The sequence below is a fragment of the Erythrolamprus reginae genome, chromosome Z (genome assembly GCF_031021105.1).
Source record: "Erythrolamprus reginae isolate rEryReg1 chromosome Z, rEryReg1.hap1, whole genome shotgun sequence".
Taxonomy (NCBI): domain Eukaryota; kingdom Metazoa; phylum Chordata; class Lepidosauria; order Squamata; family Dipsadidae; genus Erythrolamprus; species Erythrolamprus reginae.
In genome coordinates this window covers 129,400,508-129,421,328 of record NC_091963.1, presented here as the reverse complement: position 1 = coordinate 129,421,328, position 20,821 = coordinate 129,400,508, and the positions used below count along the sequence as shown (strand labels likewise).

The 20,821-nt window shown below is 41.7% G+C and overlaps 1 protein-coding gene across 1 annotated transcript; it reads right to left on the bottom strand.

Moving 5' to 3' along the window:
- Window positions 1-377: 377 nt before the first annotated feature.
- On the bottom strand, window positions 378-15,739 carry LOC139153312 (galanin peptides-like). The gene is made up of 6 exons (XM_070727062.1): window positions 15,716-15,739; window positions 13,551-13,631; window positions 10,118-10,172; window positions 4,324-4,452; window positions 2,517-2,591; window positions 378-921 (listed from the first exon to the last, which is right to left on the bottom strand). Exons 1-6 carry the CDS (start codon window positions 15,725-15,727, stop codon window positions 863-865), a joined length of 411 nt encoding a protein of 136 aa, XP_070583163.1. The 5' UTR covers window positions 15,728-15,739; the 3' UTR covers window positions 378-862.
- Between the last annotated feature and the right edge of the window lie 5,082 nt (window positions 15,740-20,821).

Genomic DNA, 20,821 nt, shown 5'->3' with positions numbered 1-20,821 from the left:
GCAGATTATCAATGGCTTGTGCTAATCAGGCTCTTCTGCTGTTTGCTGCAAGGAGGTAAATTGCTGGCAGGTAGAGACTAAAGAGTGGGGATAGTTGGGTGGGGCTACATTCGTTTTCACCCTCTTTTGGGGGGTAAAAAGGTGCATCTTATATTCCGAAAAGTACTCAAAATTTCCGCTACTCAGTTCTCCAGAACCTGTTAGAACCTGCTGGATTTCACCCTTGGTGCACTCAGACTGCAACACCACTGGCCAAACAGACCCACACTGGAAACAAGTTAATTTAGAAGGGAGAATTTATTCAGTAGACAGTTTACACAGTCTTTTCCTTATGTGAATGGTGATACACAAATGTTGCCCGTGCTGGCTGGAGAATTTTGGTAATTGAAGCCCACACAGCTTAAGATTGCTAACATTGGGAAATATTCTTCTGCAGGCACCTTCCCTATGCTCTAGACCCCAATTTGTGACCTTCTCATGAAGGTACAAAAACACAGATCCCCAAAGAAGTGTGCCAACGTCTGTTAAAAACATAAAGCTATAAGGATACATGGAAATGAAAGTACAGTATTGTTGCATATCCTGTAATTGTTTGCACTGGGGGGGAAATATAAGAATGGGCCCCAGAAGGAGGGTTATTATAGAGGCCGTGCAAGACAAGGAACCACAGAATAAATGGCAACATTAGGTAAAGGGCGACCAGGAGGATTAACTAGATTAGAAGTTAATTCTTTTGAGCAAATTGCTGAATACGTGAGCAAAGGGCAAAACATCACAAAGGATCTGACCAACACCTCATGTGTGAAATAGGGGAGGAACTGCGATGCTACAAGCAGCTCTACAAGAGGCAGAATGGAGAACACTACTGTTGCACTGATTCTTCTGACACTGGGAGAGGCAGGCGTCCAATCACTCTTTCATCTAAAAAAAGGGAAAAAATAACATATTGAGGTTTTGTCTCAATCCTGCCCATGTACCGTCCAACAGTCTTTGATTCTTAATATCCCATGCTATAAGAATAAATCTAACATAGTTTCCCCCTGTCTGGAATCTATATCTATATGTAAAATAATCAAACATATTGTGAACTTATTATAAAACTCTATTATGCATACAGTAGTCCCTTGCTATACCGCACTTCACCTACTGCGGCTTCACTTCATCGCGGGTTTCTGAGGAAGTCGATCGGCAGATTTAAACAGCCCGCCGAACTCGATCGGCAGGTTTTTCCAAAAAAATATATATATCTAAAATTGTAAATACTGTATTTAAATACTGTATCTAAAATAAATACTGTGTGGGAAGGGTTTATAAACACTTAAAACAATGAAAACTTACCAAACAATTACAATATAAATACTTAAATAAATACTATCAGTCGATAAATTCCCCATCGCGGATTTCACCTATCGCGGCCAGGTCTGGAACGTAACACCAGCGATAGGTGAGGGACGACTGTATTTACAATGATACAGTACATACCAATGCAGAGATATATATCCTTTCCCTGTTTTAAAAAGTACATTAATAGAGGAACAGCCGTTTGTTTTTATTATCCTCCCTTTATTATAAACATGGGTTTATAGACATGGGTTTAATGCTCTTTCAAAAGAGGACTAAACTTATCTTCAAGTCTACTAAAAGAGAATATTTGTAGCTGAGGAGTGCTTGGTGCTCTCTGAGCTTGGTAGTTTTCTTTCAACATTTCATTACCATACTAAATAATATCATCAGTGCTAGAAGGGAGTCGGGTTTGCTCTTATTTTTATATACCAGTCGCTTGTCCTGTCAGTATTGATGGGAGTGTTCTTGGTAATTCCCTGCATAGGCTGTTTACTATTAATTTGTCTGCACCGGTAGTTCCTTGAGGATTGTTCACTTGATTGTTGGTCTATTTAAATAGTAACTGTGGAGGAAACATGTTATAAAAGATTCCAGAATGTTCTGGGTTGATTGTGTATAATTTTAGAAGAGCTGTGCGTGTGTGTGTGTGTACATACACATACAGTTTATTTAGTAGATAATGTATATTTTTGTGTGCCTGTGTGTAATAGGTATGTACACATAGGGTGTATATACACAGAATTAAATAGTATATTTTGGATGTTCAGTAATAGTAAATAGGGAAATTGTATCTCTTTGAGGCGAGGAGAGGCCAGGCACCCTAACCTAAACATTTGACATGAGTGACGTCAAGTTGGCCACCGCTAAGCCAGTCACATGGCTTGCAAGCCACACCCACAAAATAAGCCACGCCCACAGTGTGGTAGTAAAAACTTCACTGCTAGGAAGCTTTTTTATAAAACGCCAGTCAAGTTATACAAGCAGATGCTCTGAGGAGGGAATATTTCCACTCTCTACTGCAAGTCGGAACAGCTGTGGAGAGAAGTAAACAAGATCGCAGGTACTGATTGTCTTATAACCACAACCGGGACCAGAAGGGCTATTGCTAAGCAAGGCCATTGTTCACTGAGTCACATCCTCTCCTTCTCAAAGACCCTCTTATGTTTTCTCACCTCGGACAGTCAAATAGGAGAGAAAATCCATCAGCGTTTGGAGACTGCCGTAACCAGAAGATTGCAGAACAGGTGCTGAAAGAGAGAGGAAACGGCACTAGTTTGTTTTGTGTCTATTTTTTCTGCCTCCGCCAGTTGTACCAGTTCCCCCACATATTGTAAAAATCAGATTCTTCTTTTTCTTGTAATTCTAATCGTAGTTCCCTCTAAGCTGAGCAGTGAGCAATCGCTCACTTAAAAATCATCATCAACTCAGAGTTTTCCAAACCTGCCCAGAAGCCGAGAGGGAAAGAGTGAGAGGGAAGGAGAGAGAGAGGAAGAGAGAGAAACAGATAGAAAAAAGAGAGGAAGGAAAAGAGAAAGAAAAAGAATGGGAGTAAGGAAGAGAGAAAGAAAATCAAAATCTAGTTTGAAACTAGCTCAACTATTTAAGTGGCATTTTGATATTGATAGAGTTTCCCTATTATGAGCTCACTGTTATAAACACACAGTATAGTATTTTATTTTGAAATTATCTGAGGCAAAACAGGGTGGGTTTTTTATTTGTTTGTTTGTTTGTTTGTTTGTTTGTTTGTTCGTTCGTTCGTTCATTCATTCATTCATTCATTCATTCATTTATTTATCTATTTATTATTTCTGTGCCGCCCAGTCCCGAAGGGACTGCCGCTCAGACACTATACTTTTCCGCCCACCCCCCAAAAAAATTAGAGGGAACACTGATTCTAATATTATTTTAGTCATTTCTGAACATTCCATGACTTTAATTATAAAGACTAGAGTTGTGGGGACTGATTTCTTTTTCCAGTTTTGCATGTATCTGGTAAATCTGATAAGGTGGAGGATTAAATATCTGTCTTCTTTTATGATTTTTTGTCTAGCAATGTCCAATAGAAAAAGTTCCAGTATTAACATGATTGTTTGAGACGTGATTTGCTCCAAATAACTTTTGTATTTTTCTCCAATTTTTTTTTTGTGGCTGGACAGGTCCACCATAGGTGGTAATATGTCCCTATTTCTTTTTTACATTTCCAACACATTGGTGATACATTTGGATACATTTTATTGAGTTGTGCTGGGGCAAGATGCCAACGGTACAACATTTTGTACATGTTTTCCTTGTAGGGCGTTGCCAGCGTTAACTTGTAATCAGTGAAGGGCTACCAAAATTTTTACTACCGCACTGTGGACGTGGCTTATACATTTTCTTTCAATATCTTTCAGTGCAAACTGGGTGCTCTGGGGTGGAGCTCCATTTTTGCTACCCCACTGCATTCCGGGAAGTAGCCCACCCCTGCTTGTAATTCGTGTTCCATATTTTCTCCCATTCTACTAGGTCTATATGTAAAGTTCTGGGTCCAGACTATCATTGTTTCTTTTACTTCTTCATTGACTGTATCACGGCCAAGAAGAAAATTATATACTCTTCTAGATATTATTTTCTTGTCTGGACCCAGAAGGATCTTATCTAAATTGGTATCATTTTGGACACCATTAAAGTTTGTGTTTGGCCTTGGGGTGGGCAAGGTTTGTGTGGCCAGCTGGACGTCACTCATTTTGGGGGTGTCTATGGTGGCCCACACGTGCCCTGCCAACGAAAACAGAGCTTGCGAGGGCCACACACACAGCCCACCCGAGCTCCGTTTTGACCAGCAGAGGCACCGCAGGCCAGTCCTTTGCTGTTTCCAGGGTGGTCTTGTGAGTCATATCTAAGCACCCCATGGTCAGATCTGCCCCTCCTGGGGGGGGGGTTTAACACCCCTGAACTAATTAATCGGAAATACAGAAAATTCGGGTAATGGATGCTCACCAACAGAATCCTGCCCCAAAGAATGGAGATCCTCCGTAGCATCTCTTTTCCCAGCCACAGCTCCCTTATCAGGCAATGTCTGGTGGGCATCTGCTTTGGGGAAAGGAGAGTGGGGGGAGGGAAGAAGTGCTGCAGGTTACATGGGAAAAAAGAGAGATAGTTTGCACCTGGCTGATAAAACCGAGAGGCGCTTGAGGGACTGCCTGGTGGAGTTTTATCATCACCCCACTGCCACCAGGCAGCCAGCAGACAAGCCACTGGGTGAAAAGGAGGAGAATCTGGAGAATTCCAGATGAGATTTTTACAGGCTGTCCTCGACTTACGAGGACCTCCATCGAGCCCAATGTTTCTGTTGCTAAGTGAAACATTTGCCCAATTGAATTTTGCCTGGTTTTACAACCTTTCTTAGCCATGGTTGTTATGTGAATCCACGCAAATGTTAACTTAGTAGTAGTAGTAGTAGTAATAATAATAATAATAATTTATTAGATTTGTATGCCGCCCCTCTCCAAGGACTAGTAACATGGTTGTGAAGTGAATCCGGCTTGCTTTCTTTTATTATTATTATTATTATTATTATTATTATTATTATTATTATTATTTATTAGATTTGTATGCCGCCCCTCTCCGTAGACTCGGGGCGGCTTACAGCAATGATAAAAACAATATATAATAACAAATCTAATAGTTGGAATCTAAAATAACAATAATACATTTTAAAAAGTCTAAAAAACAAGAAACCCCAATATATAAAAACATACATACAGTCATCATACACAAAAAACTACATAGGCAGGGGCAGATGTTTCAGTTCCCCCACGCTTGACGGCAGAGGTGGGTTTTAAGGAGTTTACAAAAGGCAAGGAGGGTGGGGGCAGTTCTGATCTCTGGAGGGAGCTGATTCCAGAGGGTCGGAGCCGCCACAGAGAAGGCTCTTCCCCTGGGTCCCGCCAAACGACATTGTTTAGTTGACGGGACCCGGAGGAGACCAACTCTGTGGGACCTAACCAGTTGCTGGGATTCGTGCGGCAGAAGGCGGCCTCATAGATACCCTGGTTTTTACTGACTTTGCGTATCAGAAAGTCACAAAAGGGATCCCATGACCAGGGGTGGATTCCTCCTGGTTTGGACCAGTTTGCCTGAACCAGTAGTGACCCACTGGTGACATCACAATGACATCATCTGTGAGCGCTGTTATCTTTTTTTAAAAAATATTTTTTTAAAAAAATATTTTTGTTTTTTCTTCTGCGCATGCCCAAAAGCCGAGTATCCGGTACTGTGAATGCAGTTGCCCTCTTGGTTTTGGCTTATTTATTTACTTATTTATTTTGGATTTTTGGGGGGCCCTGTGCATGCATGGAGAGTAAGCGCTCAGTTGTGGTCATAAGTTGAGGACCCACTATCCATGAAATGGTGTTAAATAAATTCCAGCAACTGAACTATTTTCTGCTTGGAACACATAAATATCTTCTTATGAAACAATAGGAAGGTAGGTTCCTCCCCTGATAACAGAGAAGCTAGAGCAGTGGTTCTCAACCTTTCTAAGGCCACGAGTCACGACCCCTTAATACAGTTCCTCGTGTTGTGGTGACCCCCAACCATAAGTCTAGTGCCAAATTCTCCCAACAGAGCTTTGAGCTGATCGGCAGGAAGGTCAGAGAGACGCCCCCACTGTAAACGCCTGATTGGCCGGATTGTAAAAATATGTTCCAAGATGCCAGAATAGAAGCTTTAGTTCCTAATACCAGGAGAAATTTGTCTTTTCCCAGGGTCTCAGGCGACCCCCATGAAATGATCATTCAACCCCCAAAGGGGTCCCGACCCCCAGGCTGAGAACCACTGAGCTAGAGGCTGACTGTTTACATACAACAATATGTAGTCCTTGATTTATAACCAGTACTGGGTTGCCCCCAGTAAGGATAAGGACGGCGCACCAGTAGCAAAAGTTGTGCTGCACAGCTTCTGTTCTCCTGCATGCACAAGCATGAATCCCAACATGTTTTTGTTTCTGCACATGCACAGGAAGCAAAATCTTGTGAAGGAATGCGCGGGTGTGCATGCGCAGAAGCAAAAAAATTCACCAAAATGTCTCTCGCACGCATGCATTCCTTCACAATATTTTAATTCCTGCATGTGTGCAGAAGCAAAAACAGACACAGTGCCCTGGTAACGGCGGGAATGGCAAACCGCCCCTGCTTTATAACCATTAGTTTAGTGACAGTTTGAAGTTACAAGAGCATGAAAAAAGTGACTTGCAACCAGTCCTCGCATTTACAACTATCATAACTCCCCCTTGGTCACATGATTCAAATTCAGGCATTTGGCAAGTGGCATGAAAGTGCAATGGTTGGAGCACTGCAAGATCATGTGATCAACACTTTCAGCTTTCACAGCCACCTTCTGACAAGCAAAGACAATGGGATTCTTAATTACTGACTTATTTGCTTAACAACTTCAGTGATTTACTTAACGATTGTAGTAAATAAAAAATCGTAAAATCAGGCAAAACTCACTTAACAATCGCTTTTTTGCTTAGCAATGCAAATTTTGGTCCCAATTGTAGCCATAAATTTAGAATTACCTGTAAGGTAGACCTCGACTTGCAACAGCTCAATTTAGTGACTGTTCAAAATTAAGATGGCATTGAATAATGTGACTTGTGATCATTTTATGACTTTTGCAGCATCCCCATGATCGTGTGATCAAAATTCAGATGATTGGCAACTGATTCATACTTGCAACCTTGTCACAAGGTCACGTGATTATCTTTTGTAGCCTTCTGAGAAGTAATCAATGGGAAAGCCAGATTTTCTTAATTACCAGGCTATTAACTTATCAACTGCAGTGATTCACTTAACAGCTATGGTTAGTAAAAGTCGTAAAATGGGACAAAAGTCACTTAACATATGTCTGTCTTAATAACAGAAATTTTGGGCTCAATTGTGGTCATAAGTCAAGGACCACCTGTGCTGAATCTCATTGGTCTCAAAGCCAATTACAACAGCCACATTGTGTTTCACTGGGTGTTCCGATCAGATTGTTGCTCTAATCCCCTGCTCATTTTTTTAATAATAATGTTATTATTATATTATTCCAATTAAATAGATAAAAACTAATACAAACTTCCAAAAAAGGATAAAAATAAGAAATAGAAATTACAGAAAAATAGAAAGAACATATAAGTAAGAAAGAGAATAATAGTATGATAAAGAAGTATATACAGACATTACTTTCCCCTTTGTCACATGAATAAAGTTTTAACAACTTATCACCTTCTCTAAAAGTATCACAAACAATATTTCTGTTACATTCTCAGATTGAAGCACATAGGCTTCATTCAGGTCCTCCATTCTGGAAGGAAAATAGTGACAGCTGATTGGCTAGACTGTCTGGCAGCTCCCTATAAAAGGGCTGGCTGACAGACAAACTTTTGCTGGGTTGTTTTGAAGCCACTTCTGTCCGCTCTTCCATTCACCCTATCCAACACTGGTGACAAGGATGGGATTGGAAGACAGGCCACAAAAGAGCTGATAACCTCGTAATCCAGCCCGGGGCAATAGGTCTTCGACAAAGGGCCTTTCTAAAGTGCCAACTCAACTGACATGATGATGCACGCCCTGTTGAGTCACTTCAACCCAGCACGGGAGCACTGGGACCCTTACATGACTCGCTTCGAATGCTTAATGGAGGCAAATGACCTCCTTGGGCTATTGGACAACTGCAAATGAGTGTTCTTCCTGAGCTACTGCGGCACAAACATGTTCAAGATGAGCCAGGCACTCGCCAAAACAACACCAGTCCAAACAGTCACCTGGCCCACCCCACAAACCATGCTCAAAATCCATTATGCCCTGGGCTGAAACCCTCCTAAATTTGTGCAGCAGCATGCCTTCAATCTGCGTAATCAGAAGGAGAAGGTACCTATTAATGGATACACTGGTGCGCTGTGCAAGGCTGCTGTGCCCATTGTGAGCTATGCGATCTAGATGAATTACTGCTCGACCAAGTGATCTGCGGAATTTCGGGACATGAACATACAATGAAAGTTACTTTCAAAGACCAACCTTACTCTCCAGATTGCACTGGATAAGGCCAGCGCAGCCAAGACATTCACTAGGTCAAGTGAGGAACTATAGCAACTAAACATCCCCAAAATCACACGACAGATGGTTGGCATGCATCATGAGAGTTTAGCACGAGACTTCTCACCTGACAGCGATGAGGAAGTTTGCCGCGTTGGATTTTAAAAACGTCAAGCGGCAAACACACCCAATGACAGACTTCCACCATGATGCAGAGGGCACCATCACTGCACAGACTGCCAATACCACGAGGCCATCTGTCAACAATGTGACAGTCACGGTCATCCAGCAAGAGTCTATTGCACCACAGGCAACACAACGAGCACCAAGCAAGCCTGGCTATGCCAAGCAGCCTTAACATACTGATTGGCATCCATGGCAGAGAATCAACTGGGCCAGAGTGACCAAGGCCTGCCAAACAACAATCCAGCAAGCAACTACATCACACCAAAAGAAGCTGTGAGACCCCATCCTGCTTGAGTGGCCACCATGCAGCATGGAGATCGACACCGGATCATCACTCACCATTTTATCTTGGGCCATGCTGCAAACAACAATCCTGGGAATCAAGAAGAAACAACTGCAGCACCAAGAGCTGACACTGACTGACTACCAAGGCAACTGCATTCCAGTCATCAGCTGTAGCACCTTCAATGTGCAATTCAAGGATTTTGATGGCCTCCTCATGCTGACAGTGGTTAGCGGCTCCCTTCCAAGCCTCCTCAGCTTGGAGTGGTTCGAGGCCCTTGACTTGGGGGTGACCAGAATCAACACCATCCCCAGTAGCATCACCAAAGACCTTCTGAGAGAGCTTGAGGGCATTTTTATCAGCAGTCTGGGTACATATAAAGGCACCCCATTCATTCAATTTGGACCTAAACCTAGTGCCAATTCAGCTTAAATCTTAAAGCTCCTCTTGCACACACCCCGACCAAAGACAGATAAGGATTTGGACAAATTAATTGGGCAAGGGATCCTATAGCTCATCGCCCATGAATGCTGGGAAGCCTCTATAGTGACCTGGGTCAAGCTGGACGGGTCAATTAACCTCTGCGCTGACTATAAGTGCACACTTAATAAGGCACTTCAACAGAGTCTAATCCCTGTGGTCCAGCATCTGCTGTACTCCCTGAGCCCAGGAAAGATTTTTGCAAAACTCGATCATGCACAGGCCTACCAGCAGTTGCCTTTAGATGGCACCACTACAAAGGCCCAGACCCTGGCCCAAAATCCAGGAACTTCCATTGGTTGAGTCCATAAGCAATAGAAACTTGTCCGCCCTGACCACTCACCTAACTCTGACTGAACTGTGCAGGTCTGAAAGATGAACTAAATATCATGCCTATCTGCATGACTATGTCATATGTTGGGTTAGCCCAAGGGTAGGCAAAGTTGACTTTGGACTTTTGGACTTCAACTCCCAGAATTCCCTGAGCTACTCACGCTAGCTCAGGAATTCTGGTAGTTGAAGTCCACATAGAAGAGCCTACCCCTGGGTTAGCCCAACTAAGAGGGGAGGGGTGTTATAGACTCAAACTTTCCAATTCCATGCTGGCTGGGGGAATTCTGGGAAATGAAGTCCATACATCCTAAAGGTATTGAGGTTGAGAAGCACTGTCTTAGAAGGACATGTCATTTGGTTCAGTAGAATTTTAATGCAGCTTCCACTTTAACCCTTTTCTCCTGTTCTGTGAAATATTGAATCAACTTACGGGGTCCCAGCAGGTATCCAGCACTGTTCAGGGTCCACCCACGTTTGTCCTTGGGCTACAGAAGGAACAGTAGGAAACCTGATGTTAAACCTGCATTCCCCTCACCTGGATTATAACCTGCCCCTCCCCCCCAAAAGGTAAAATTAGCAGCAGAGCAACATTTTACAAAATTTAAGACAGTCCCCAGGTCAGTGTTTCTCAACCTCCGTGAACTTCCGCCGTGTGGACTTCAACTCCCAGAATTCTTTTCATCAAAACTGGCTGAGGAATTCTGGGAGTTGAAGTCCTCACGTTTGAAATTGGTCGAGGTTGAGAAACACAGTCCTAATCTATTACAAGAATGTAAATTCTCATGAATAACTAAGTTTAATTTATGAGATTTTTTTTTTTAATCGTGTTTTTATGTGACTTGCTGGAAGGAAGTCCAGATGAAATGGTACGTGGCACAAAAAACCAATTGGCTGGATATTTAATCCTCTCAATGATTATATGCTGCATCAATTTTTAGACTAGGCGAAAGGAGCAGAAATTTAAGAGGACAAAATCCATGATTTGGAGAGCCGCATTTCCCTTTCAAGGGATGCAATGGCTGAGTGGCTAAGACGCTGAGCTTGTTGATCGGAAGGTCAGCAGTTCAGCGGTTCGAATCCCTAGTGCCATGTAACAGGGTGAGCTCCCATTACTTGTCCCAGCTTCTGCCAACCTAGAAGATCGAAAGCACGTGGTCCCGCTGTGGGAAGGCAACAGCTCTCTGTGTGTCTTTGGTGTTTAGTCATGCCTGCCACATGACATCTTCTAACAGCATTGGCTCTTTAGCTTAGAAATGGTGTTGAGCAACGCTGCCTAGAGTTGGGATTGACTAGCACCTGTGTGCGAGGGAAACCTTTACCTTATTTCCCTTCCAAAATTATAAAAAACAAGGATCTGCAAAAATTTCACTTCAAAAAGAGAAAACTCATTCTGGACGGCATATAAATCCAATTTAAAAATAAATAATAAATAAATAAATTCTCAAGAGGGAGGAAATTTGCACTGTTCTGTTTCTTTCTGTTCAATACTTTCCAGATCTGAGAGAAAAATGGAAGATACCAAGAAAATAACTAAAATTCCCATCCTCTGAACCAAGAAAAATGCTACTTTAAAAAACTTCAGAGGCCCAAACCATAGAAAAAATATATAGAGGTGCGGAACTAGATGAGATGACTAGAGATATTAAGGGAACTAAAGAAAATGAATCAACTAAAATATGGGAGAATTGGCATAAATGGATCCAAAAAAGATATATGACAGAAAAACTGTAAGCCTCAGATCACACTTGTACCAAATTAATTGATTATCTCACCATATGGTTAATCATGCAAGATGGCTATATGTTAAAAATCTCTTTTTCTCTTCCCCCCCCCCTCTTTTTATTACTAACACATATTAACTGAGATCGACATAAGCTCCCTCTTTTCCAATTGTTTGTTTCTACCTATGTGCTATAAAATTAAAAACTATTAACAATGTATACCAAAAATGGGCAATGATCTGTAAATAGATGTATTTCTTTATGTAATAAAAACAAAAATAAAACATTAAAAAAAACCTTCAGTAAGACAACATCACAAATGCTGCATACAGTTTTGGTCACATTATTTAAAAAAATAATAATGTTAAGACTTCGGAAAGGGTGCAGAGAAGAACAACAGAAATTATTGGAAGGCTGGAGGCTAAAACATATAAGGAACAATTGCGAGAATTGGGTAGGTCCAATCTAGTAAAAAGAAGAAATAGTGGTGACATTATAGCAGGGTTCCAATATTTGAGTGGCTGTCACAAAGAAGAGAGGGCCAACCTGTTCTCCAAAGCATCTGAGGGTAGGACAAGAAGCAATGGATGGAAACTAATCTAGGAGAGAAGCAACTTAGAACCAAGGAGAAATTTCCTGACCATGAAAACAATTAACCAGAGGAACAGCTTGCCATCAGAAGTTGTGGGTGCTTCATCACTGGAGGCTTTTAAGAAGAGTGTGGGCAGATACTTGTCTGAAATAATATAGTATCTCCTGCTTGACCAGGGATTAGTCTAGAACAGTGTTTCCCAACCTTGGCCACTTGAAGATATTTGGACTTTAACTCCCAGAATTCCCCTGCCAATCCAAATATCTTCAAGTGGCCAATGTTGGGAAACACTGGTCTAGAACAGTGATTTTCAACCTTTTTTGAGCCACGGCACATTTTTTACATTTACAAAATCCTGGGGCACACCACCAACCAAAATGGCACAAAATGACATCCTAAGACACTTTTTTTCCATCCCTGTCTCCTCCCCCCCTTGTGTGTGTGTTTGTGTGTGTGTGTACACATTCTGGAACCCTTTCCAAAAACAGGTGAGGGCTGGGGGTTTTTTCTCTCTTATTCTTTGGGTGCTTTTTAACATATGCTTTAAATCAAGAGTCACTTCTCTCTCTCTTTTGTTTCTCTCTATTTCCTCTCATTCTCTCAATCATTTTCTCATTTCTATTTTTTCCTCCCCTTTTTGCTAATTTCTCTCTCTCTTTCTCTCCCTTCCTCTCCTTTTCTCTCTTTCTCTCTCTTTCTTTCTTTCTCTCTTTCTTTCTCTTTCTCTCTCTCTTGCTTTCTTTCTCTCACTCTTGCTTTCTTTCTTTCTCTCTCTCTTGCTTTCTCTCTCTTTTCTCTCTCTTGCTTTCTCTCTCTCACACACACACTCTCTCTCTCTTTCTCTCTCTCTTGCTTACTTTCTCTCTCTCTCTCTCAGCAAAAAGTTGCGAGACCAAAATCTGAGCTTCCTTCTTCGTGGCACACGTGACCATGTCTCACGGCACACTGGTTGAAAAACACTGGTCTAGAAGACCTCCAAGGTCCCTTCCAACTCTATTATTCTGCATTCTCTCTCAGATTTTCTTTTAATGGCAAAAATGGTCTGCATATGTTCTGAATGGTATTTTCTCAGAGGGATACACTGTCTTGTGGGCTAGATAGCCACGATTTGCTCTGAGGAAGACCCTCTCAAAAAGGTAATGAAATTAGAGATGGTGTGAAGATTTCATGCTCTAGCAGCTGGTAAAGTACTGAGACAGAACATCCTTTGTGGGCTGCTATCTGGTTGGCTTTGTGTGGATCTCAATAAATCAGGCTCCATTTTCCCCTTCATCAATTGGATGGAAATGCCGCAGTGGTGCAGATATTCCTCCATAGTTGATCATACGGATGCTTTTTTTAAAAAAGCACACATATCATTCATATCCGTATGAACCCAACACCATGGAGCATTCAGACCTGAAATCTGTTATCTGAAATTCTGTCCGTCCACAGTGTAAAAACTGCCTTTAGCATCTAGTTCCTCCAGGTGGCGAGAGCCAGATTCTGGCACTCTAATTCTCACCCCAATAGATTGACAAAATAGATTTGGAAGATCTGACACAACTCACCACAAAGGCAGCTCCAAAACAGTCCCCAAGCAGCACACAGAAGAGCAAAGAAAAGCAAAATATGTACAAAGAAGTCTTCATCTGAAAAGAAGAGAAACAAAAAAAAGTGGCTGCTTTCCAATCACGTAACATTTTTTTTTACTAATATTTTTTTTCCTTTGTAGGAAAATAGAATTACATTATTTACCTTGGTTTTAAAATCATTCTCTAATCTTTAAAAGTTAGCAGTTCTTTTATATAAACACAAAAAATTATCTGAAATTATATTGCCATAATATACACATGTCAACCGAAGTGAACCAATGTCTTGGTCCATTTGATGTATAGACCATGTTTTATCCAGTGAAGTTTGGCTTAGTGTGCTGTGTGAACTCTATAAAAGAATAATCTCTCTTTTTCTGTGCCTCTCCCATCTTTTGCCATAGCTCTGCAAGCATTCGGAATTATAATTCTTATAATTCTGGCCACCAGGATGGCACTATGGTTAGAGTGCAGCATTGCAGGCTATTTCAGCTAACTGCTAACTGTAGTTAAGCAGTTCAAATCTCACCACCACCGGCTCAAGGTTGACTCAGCCTTCCATCCTTCCGAGGTCAGTAAAATGAGGACCCAGATTGTTGGAGGCAATAGGCTGACTCTGTAAATCGCTTAGAGAGAGCTATAAAAGCACTATGAAGTTGTATACAAGTCTAAAGGCTATTGATATCAGGTTGCCAAAAACTAGACAAACACTAGACACAAATCATATATTCTGTGTCTATGCTGCTATCTAGTGATTATCCAGATTTTTGCAATTCGGAACGGATTGTTTTAGTTCTACAAACATAGTTAATACAGTACTTCCTCAAGAAAACTGCTATTTTTACACTGACCTTATACAATGTCAATAAGCAGTCAAAAATCTGGGTAAAACAATTCAAAAATTGCTCTGTATAAAAAAGCAAGTGTTCTGGACTTAATCCCTGGATAGTTCAATGGATTTGCAGCTGGCTGAAGCGTAGACATCAGAGAGTTATTGTTAATGGCGAGTATTCTGAGCAGAGTCAGGTTACAAGCGGTGTGCCACAAGGATCTGTTCTGGGTCCTATTCTTTTTAATATATTTGTGAGTGACATAGGGGAAGGTTTGGTAGGGAAGGTTTGCCTATTTGCCGATGACTCTAAAGTGTGCAATAGGGTTGATATTCCTGGAGGCGTCTGTAATATGGTAAATGATTTAGCTTTACTAGATAAATGGTCTAAGCAATGGAAACTGCAGTTTAATGTTTCCAAATGTAAAATAATGCACTTGGGGAAAAGGAATCCTCAATCTGAGTATTGTATTGGCAGTTCAGTGTTGGCAAATACTTCAAAAGAAAAGGATTTAGGGGTAGTGATTTCTGACAGTCTCAAAATGGGTGAACAGTGCAGTCAGGCGGTAGGGAAAGCAAGTAGGATGCTTGGCTGCATAGCTAGAGGTATAACAAGCAGGAAGAGGGAGATTATGATCCCACTATATAGAATGATGGTGAGACCACATTTGGAATACTGTGTTCAGTTCTGGAGACCTCACCTACAAAAAGATATTGACAAAATTGAACGGGTCCAAAGACGGGCTACAAGAATGGTGGAAGGTCTTAAGCATAAAACGTATCAGGAAAGACTTAATGAACTCAATCTGTATAGTCTGGAGGACAGAAGGAAAAGGGGGGACATGATCGAAACATTTAAATATATTAAAGGGTTAAATAAGGTCCAGGAGGGAAGTGTTTTTAATAGGAAAGTGAACACAAGAACAAGGGGACACAATCTGAAGTTAGTTGGGGGAAAGATCAAAAGCAACATGAGAAAATATTATTTTACTGAAAGAGTAGTAGATCCTTGGAACAAACTTCCAGCAGATGTGGTAGATAAATCCACAGTAACTGAATTTAAACATGCCTGGGATAAACATATATCCATCCTAAGATAAAATACAGAAAATAGTATAAGGGCAGACTAGATGGACCATGAGGTCTTTTTCTGCCGTCAGACTTCTATGTTTCTATGTTTCTATGTTTCTCCCATCAGGTTTCGATCCTTGCATGATAATTAACTGTGGTTCAGATTTGCCTTCACTCCACAATCTTGAAAATGTTCTAGAGTTTTAGAATATTTCATCAAAATGCTTTGAGACCGTTTACATACCTGAAAGTACATGGTATGTATTCTTGGTAGATACAAGCATATAGACATTTAGCTAACAGGACTCTTGAGTCACCGAGCAGCAGCACAACAGGTAGAAACTCTACAGATAAAGACTTTTTTCAGTACTTTTTTCTGTCAAATGCCCACCTTAAAAACAATTAGCAACCCTTCCACCTGCCACATAAATGCTACTACCAGAATTACTCCCACCCACCCACCCACCAACCCACCCACCCACCGACCAAGATCCACTGACTCCTGAACCTTACAGATTAGAAGAACTATACCTTAATGTCTTTATTGAATTGCAGGAGCTCTGATTCCCCAGACAGGAAGGGACCCAAGTTTTATAGAGGGGAGAATCGTGGATTTGGGTGCGTCATTACCTTGTAGACAAAGCTTGTCAGTATAATTGACAATAATGGTCCCATGAGGCCCACTTGCAAAGTTGCAGGGAGGGGTGATGTTGATTCCTTTTAGCGTTTATTCACATCCTATGTCAGAAAATGGATAGAAAATTGGGGTAATTAGCCCTACTTGACTAGTCAATTAATTGGAGGAGAGCTGCTACAAGTAGAAGACACATTCCACGCTGTTTGCAAAGCATAAAGAAAACAAGAGTCCACTTTGGTTGGCTCTCCTTCTGTCAACCTTACCAATCTCAGAGCAGCTTCACCCATCCTCAGCAACACAATTTTTCTGGCCGGGATTTTTGACGTTTGCATTTTTTAATGGATGACTGGAAGGCCAAATGCAACTTTTTGCACAATGTATTTATTTATTTTATTTTACATGGCACTCATCGTACTCTGAAAAGTGTCACTTTTCTACTAATAATAAATCCGGAAAACATTAATGCTAATCCTCCTAAACAGGCCAAAACTTTTAGTACACTTCCATTCCGTTGATATTATCATCAGGTCTACCAGGCACTTGGGAAGAGTTGAAGATGCAGATAGTTAAAGGGTTAAATAAGGTTCAGCAGGGAAGTGTTTTTAATAGGAAAGTGAAACAAGAACAGGGGGGGCACAATCTGAGGTTAGTTGGGGGAAAGATCAGAAGCAACGTGAGAAAATATTGTTTTACTGAAAGAGTAGTTGATGCTTGGAACAAACTTCCAGCAGACGTGGTTGGTAAATCCACAATAACTGAATTTAAACATGCCTGGTATAAACATATATCCATCCTAAGATATTGCTCTCCTATATCTCCTATACCTTTCTTCTATTCCTATATCCCTTCTTCTATTCTTTCATTGATATGTTCTATTACTATACCTTCTTTTCTATTATTTCTTAGATATATTTTACTATGAGTATCTCCTCTATAACCTTCATCATGTATTTTACTATGTGTATATAGATATATAGCCACTAAAACCTTCATTGTGTATTGGACAAAATAAATAAATAAAAATAAATAGGAAATAGTATAAGGGCAGACTAGATGACCATGAGGTCTTTTTCTGCCATCAGTCTTTTATGTTTCTATGTTTCTATCGTCCTTGGCTTGCAACAGTTTGTTTAGCGACCAAAGTTACAACCGCATTGGAAAAAGTTTTTCACGCAATCGTTGCAGCATCCCCATGGTCACATGATCAAAATTCAGATGCTGACTCGTGTTTATGACGGTTGCAGTGTCCCAGAGTCATGTGATCCCCTTTTGTGACCTTCTAAAAAGCAAAGTCAGTGGAGAAAACGGATTCATTTAACAACTGTGTTACTTACTCAGCAATGGCTAACTGTCTCTGGACCGAGGGCCCAAAGCACACGCATGCAAGCGTAAATGTGTGCATGTGCCTGAACCCCAAAAGGCAATGCACACACGATCCTGCGCATACACCCTGCCTCCATGCATGCACATGTCCCCCCCACATCAGTGATGGGCTACCAAAATTTTTACTACCACACTGTGGGCGTGGCTTATTTATTTTATTTGTTTGTTTATTGGATTTGCATGCCGCCCCTCTCCGTAGACTCGGGGCGGCTAACAATGATAATATGCATTTTGTTTCAACGTCTTTCAGTGCAAATTGGGTGCTCTGGGGTGGAGCTCCAAATTTTGCTACTGGAACTGTGTTCCTGACCATTCCCGTAGGAGACCATCAAGGCCACACACGCATGTGACTCCCCACATGTGCCCCACCCAATGCATATGTATGTGCCCCCACCTGTGGCCCAAAGACCAGCTGGCTGATAGGAGGTGTGTCTGCATTCATAGCCGAGCTGAACTGCAGCAGTCTGCATTGGTTGCCGATCAGTTTCCGGTCACAATTCAAAGTGTTGGTTATGACCTATAAAGCCCTTCATGGCACCGGACCAGACTATCTCAGGGACCGCCTTCTGCTGCACGAATCCCAGCGACCAGTTAGGTCCCACAGAGTGGGTCTTCTCCGGGTCCCATCAACTAAACAATGTCACTTGGTGGGACCCAGGGGAAGAGCCTTCTCTGTGGCGGCCCCGACCCTCTGGAATCAACTCCCCACAGAGATTAGAATTGCTCCCACCCTCCTTGCCTTTCGTAAGCTTCTTAAAACCCACCTCTGCTGCCAGGCATAGGGGAATTGAGATACTCTTTCCCCCTAGGCCTTTACAATTTTTTGCATGGTATGTCTGTATGTATGTTTGGTTTTTAACTGTTTATATTGGATTGTCATATGCTGTTTACTACTGTTGTTAGCCGCCCCGAGTCTACGGAGAGGGGCGGCATACAAATCCAATAAAATAAAATCAATCAAATCATGTGCCCACAGAGAGGGCGCAGCATGCTACCTCTGGCATGCATTCTATAGGTTCACCATCATGGTACTAATTTAACAACTTGCAGGAATTCACTTAACAAATGCGGCAAGCGAGGTCATAGAATGCAGCAAAATTCACTTCACAAATGTCTCATTTAGCAGCAGAAATGTTGGCCTCAGTAGTGGTCGTACGTTGACTACTTGTATTCACAATAAACCCTTGATTTCTCAGCTCAGGGTATGTGTTTAAAAAGCCATAATGTCCCAGAAATCCAGATGAGATTTTATTTATATTTTATTCACTTTATACATTTTTTGTTATTCAAGTCTAAGTCGTGTCCAAGTCTTCATGGACCACAGACAGTAATGGGCAGCCAAAAATTTTACTGCCACACTGTGGGTGTGGCTTATTTTGTGAGTGTGGTTTAATGGTCATGTGACTGGGTAGGAGTGGCTTGCTGGCCATGTGAACAGGTGGGAGTGGCTTGAACGATCATCATTGTTCAAGTGAACTGTTAAGTCCTTGACTTACAACTTTACCAGTGTCGCTCGTTGGGGTGACAATTTGCTTTGCGTTTCCCACACTCTCCTTCCTGGGTCGCCCCCCCACCTCAGACTGGATAGCTAGGCAAATGGGTGCTTCCAGAAGCATAAATGCTGCCAGTGCTGCTTCCACCCACACCTTCTGCTTGCACCTCAGGCGGGAGGTGGCCACATGAGGCTGGAGGGGAGCCGGGCAGGAGAGAGGGAAGCTCATTGGAGGCCAGGAAGGAGGAAAGAGGAAAAAAGCAAGGAGCGCAGACGCAGCAGCAGCAGCAGCAGCAGCAGGGGAAAAAAGGGGAGCCGAGCCGAGATCAGTAATCCAGGAAGTGACAGCGGTCGATCGGCTGGAGCTGTGCATGCAGCTTCATTTCTGCGAGTGGAACTACATTCCACCCCGTCCTGCCTGCTGCCCACCCCTGACCACAGAAAGCCAGGTCCTCCTTCTATCCTCCACTTACTTTATACATTTTTTGTTATTAAAGTCTAAGTGAGATTGCTCAAATTCATGCCCAGTGTGTCCCTGACACTATCTAACTGTATCATCACTTACCACCCCCATCTCCTTTGGCATTCAGTCTTTCCAAGCATCAAGGTCTTTTGCAAGGAGTTCCTCTCTTTTCATTTGGTGGCCAAAGTATCTGAGCATGTTACAAATGCATGTTTTATATATATTTTGTTCATTCTGTAAAGTGGGAATGTGATTTTTTACAAAGATATAAAATCAAGGAGGAGGTTTTATGATGAGCAAAAACATGTAGCACAGGTAGTCCTCAATTTAGGACCTCAACTGAGCCCCAAATTGCTGTTGCTAAGCAAGATAGTTGTTAAGTGAGTTTTGCCCCATTTAACAATCTTTCTTATCGAAGTTGTTAAAGGAATCGCTGTGGTTGTTAAATAAATAACATGGTTGTTGAGTGAATCTGGCTTCCTGTTGATTTTGCTTATGAAAAATTTACAAATGGCGATCACGCGACCCCCAACTGCAACTATAATAAGTACAAGCCAGTTGCCAAGTCTCCAGATTTTGAACTCATAGCCAGAAGGAAGCTGCAGTGGTCATAAGTATGAAAAGAGTCATACGTTTTCAGTGCTATTGTAACTATGAGTGATCACTAAATGAATGGTTATAAGTCAAGGCCCAAAATGACCTGTGAGATTCTATGAATGAAAGTGGATTTAAACCTGGATCTCCTTATTCCTTATGTAATACTACTAGGATCCTGAGAGATTTTGGAAATAAACATGAGGCTGCGATTGGCTCTTTTATATTGCAGCTTTCTGTTGAATTTGCTTATAATAAAAAGAAGCTAAAGGACAACCATCAGAACTTTGAATCTGGGTTCTAAGTGCGTTTGGGGGACTGTTTGAACAGTTGCTAAGCAACTAATAATAAGTCAGAACTACCTGTACCATGCTGGAATCTCAGCATCCTGTGAAATAAATCATCACCCAAATAGGAAAACAACAACAACAACCGAGGGGACAAAAGGACCTAGAATTTCCAAATGTAGAGCAACATATGAAGTCCTTACAGGCAATTATTCATTTAATAGCTACTATGGTTAATCACTGATGCTAATAAAAAAAATAGCTCCGGACCAATGCCTGCATTTACCATCTTTGCAGCATCTCTATTATGTGTTTGCACATTACAGTGAGTTAGTGTACATTGTTCTGTGCATCATGTGTTTTTTTCTCCTTCTCCTTGCAGATTGCCTAAACCAGTGATGGCGAACATTTCCTTGGTTGGGTGCCAAAGTTGCACACACACGTGCAATAGCATGCAAGCGCATGCCCACACCCATAATGCACTCATATGCATG

What these genes read in the sequence shown, in the direction of transcription:
- LOC139153312 (XM_070727062.1), bottom strand. An exon ending in TTTGGGGCAGGATTCTGTTG is followed by an intron (nt 2,592 to 4,323) that starts GTGAGCATCCAT and finishes TCTCTCTTTCAG; the next exon opens with CACCTGTTCTGCAATCTTCT. An exon ending in CTCCTATTTGACTGTCCGAG is followed by an intron (nt 922 to 2,516) that starts GTGAGAAAACAT and finishes CCCTTTTTTTAG; the next exon opens with ATGAAAGAGTGATTGGACGC.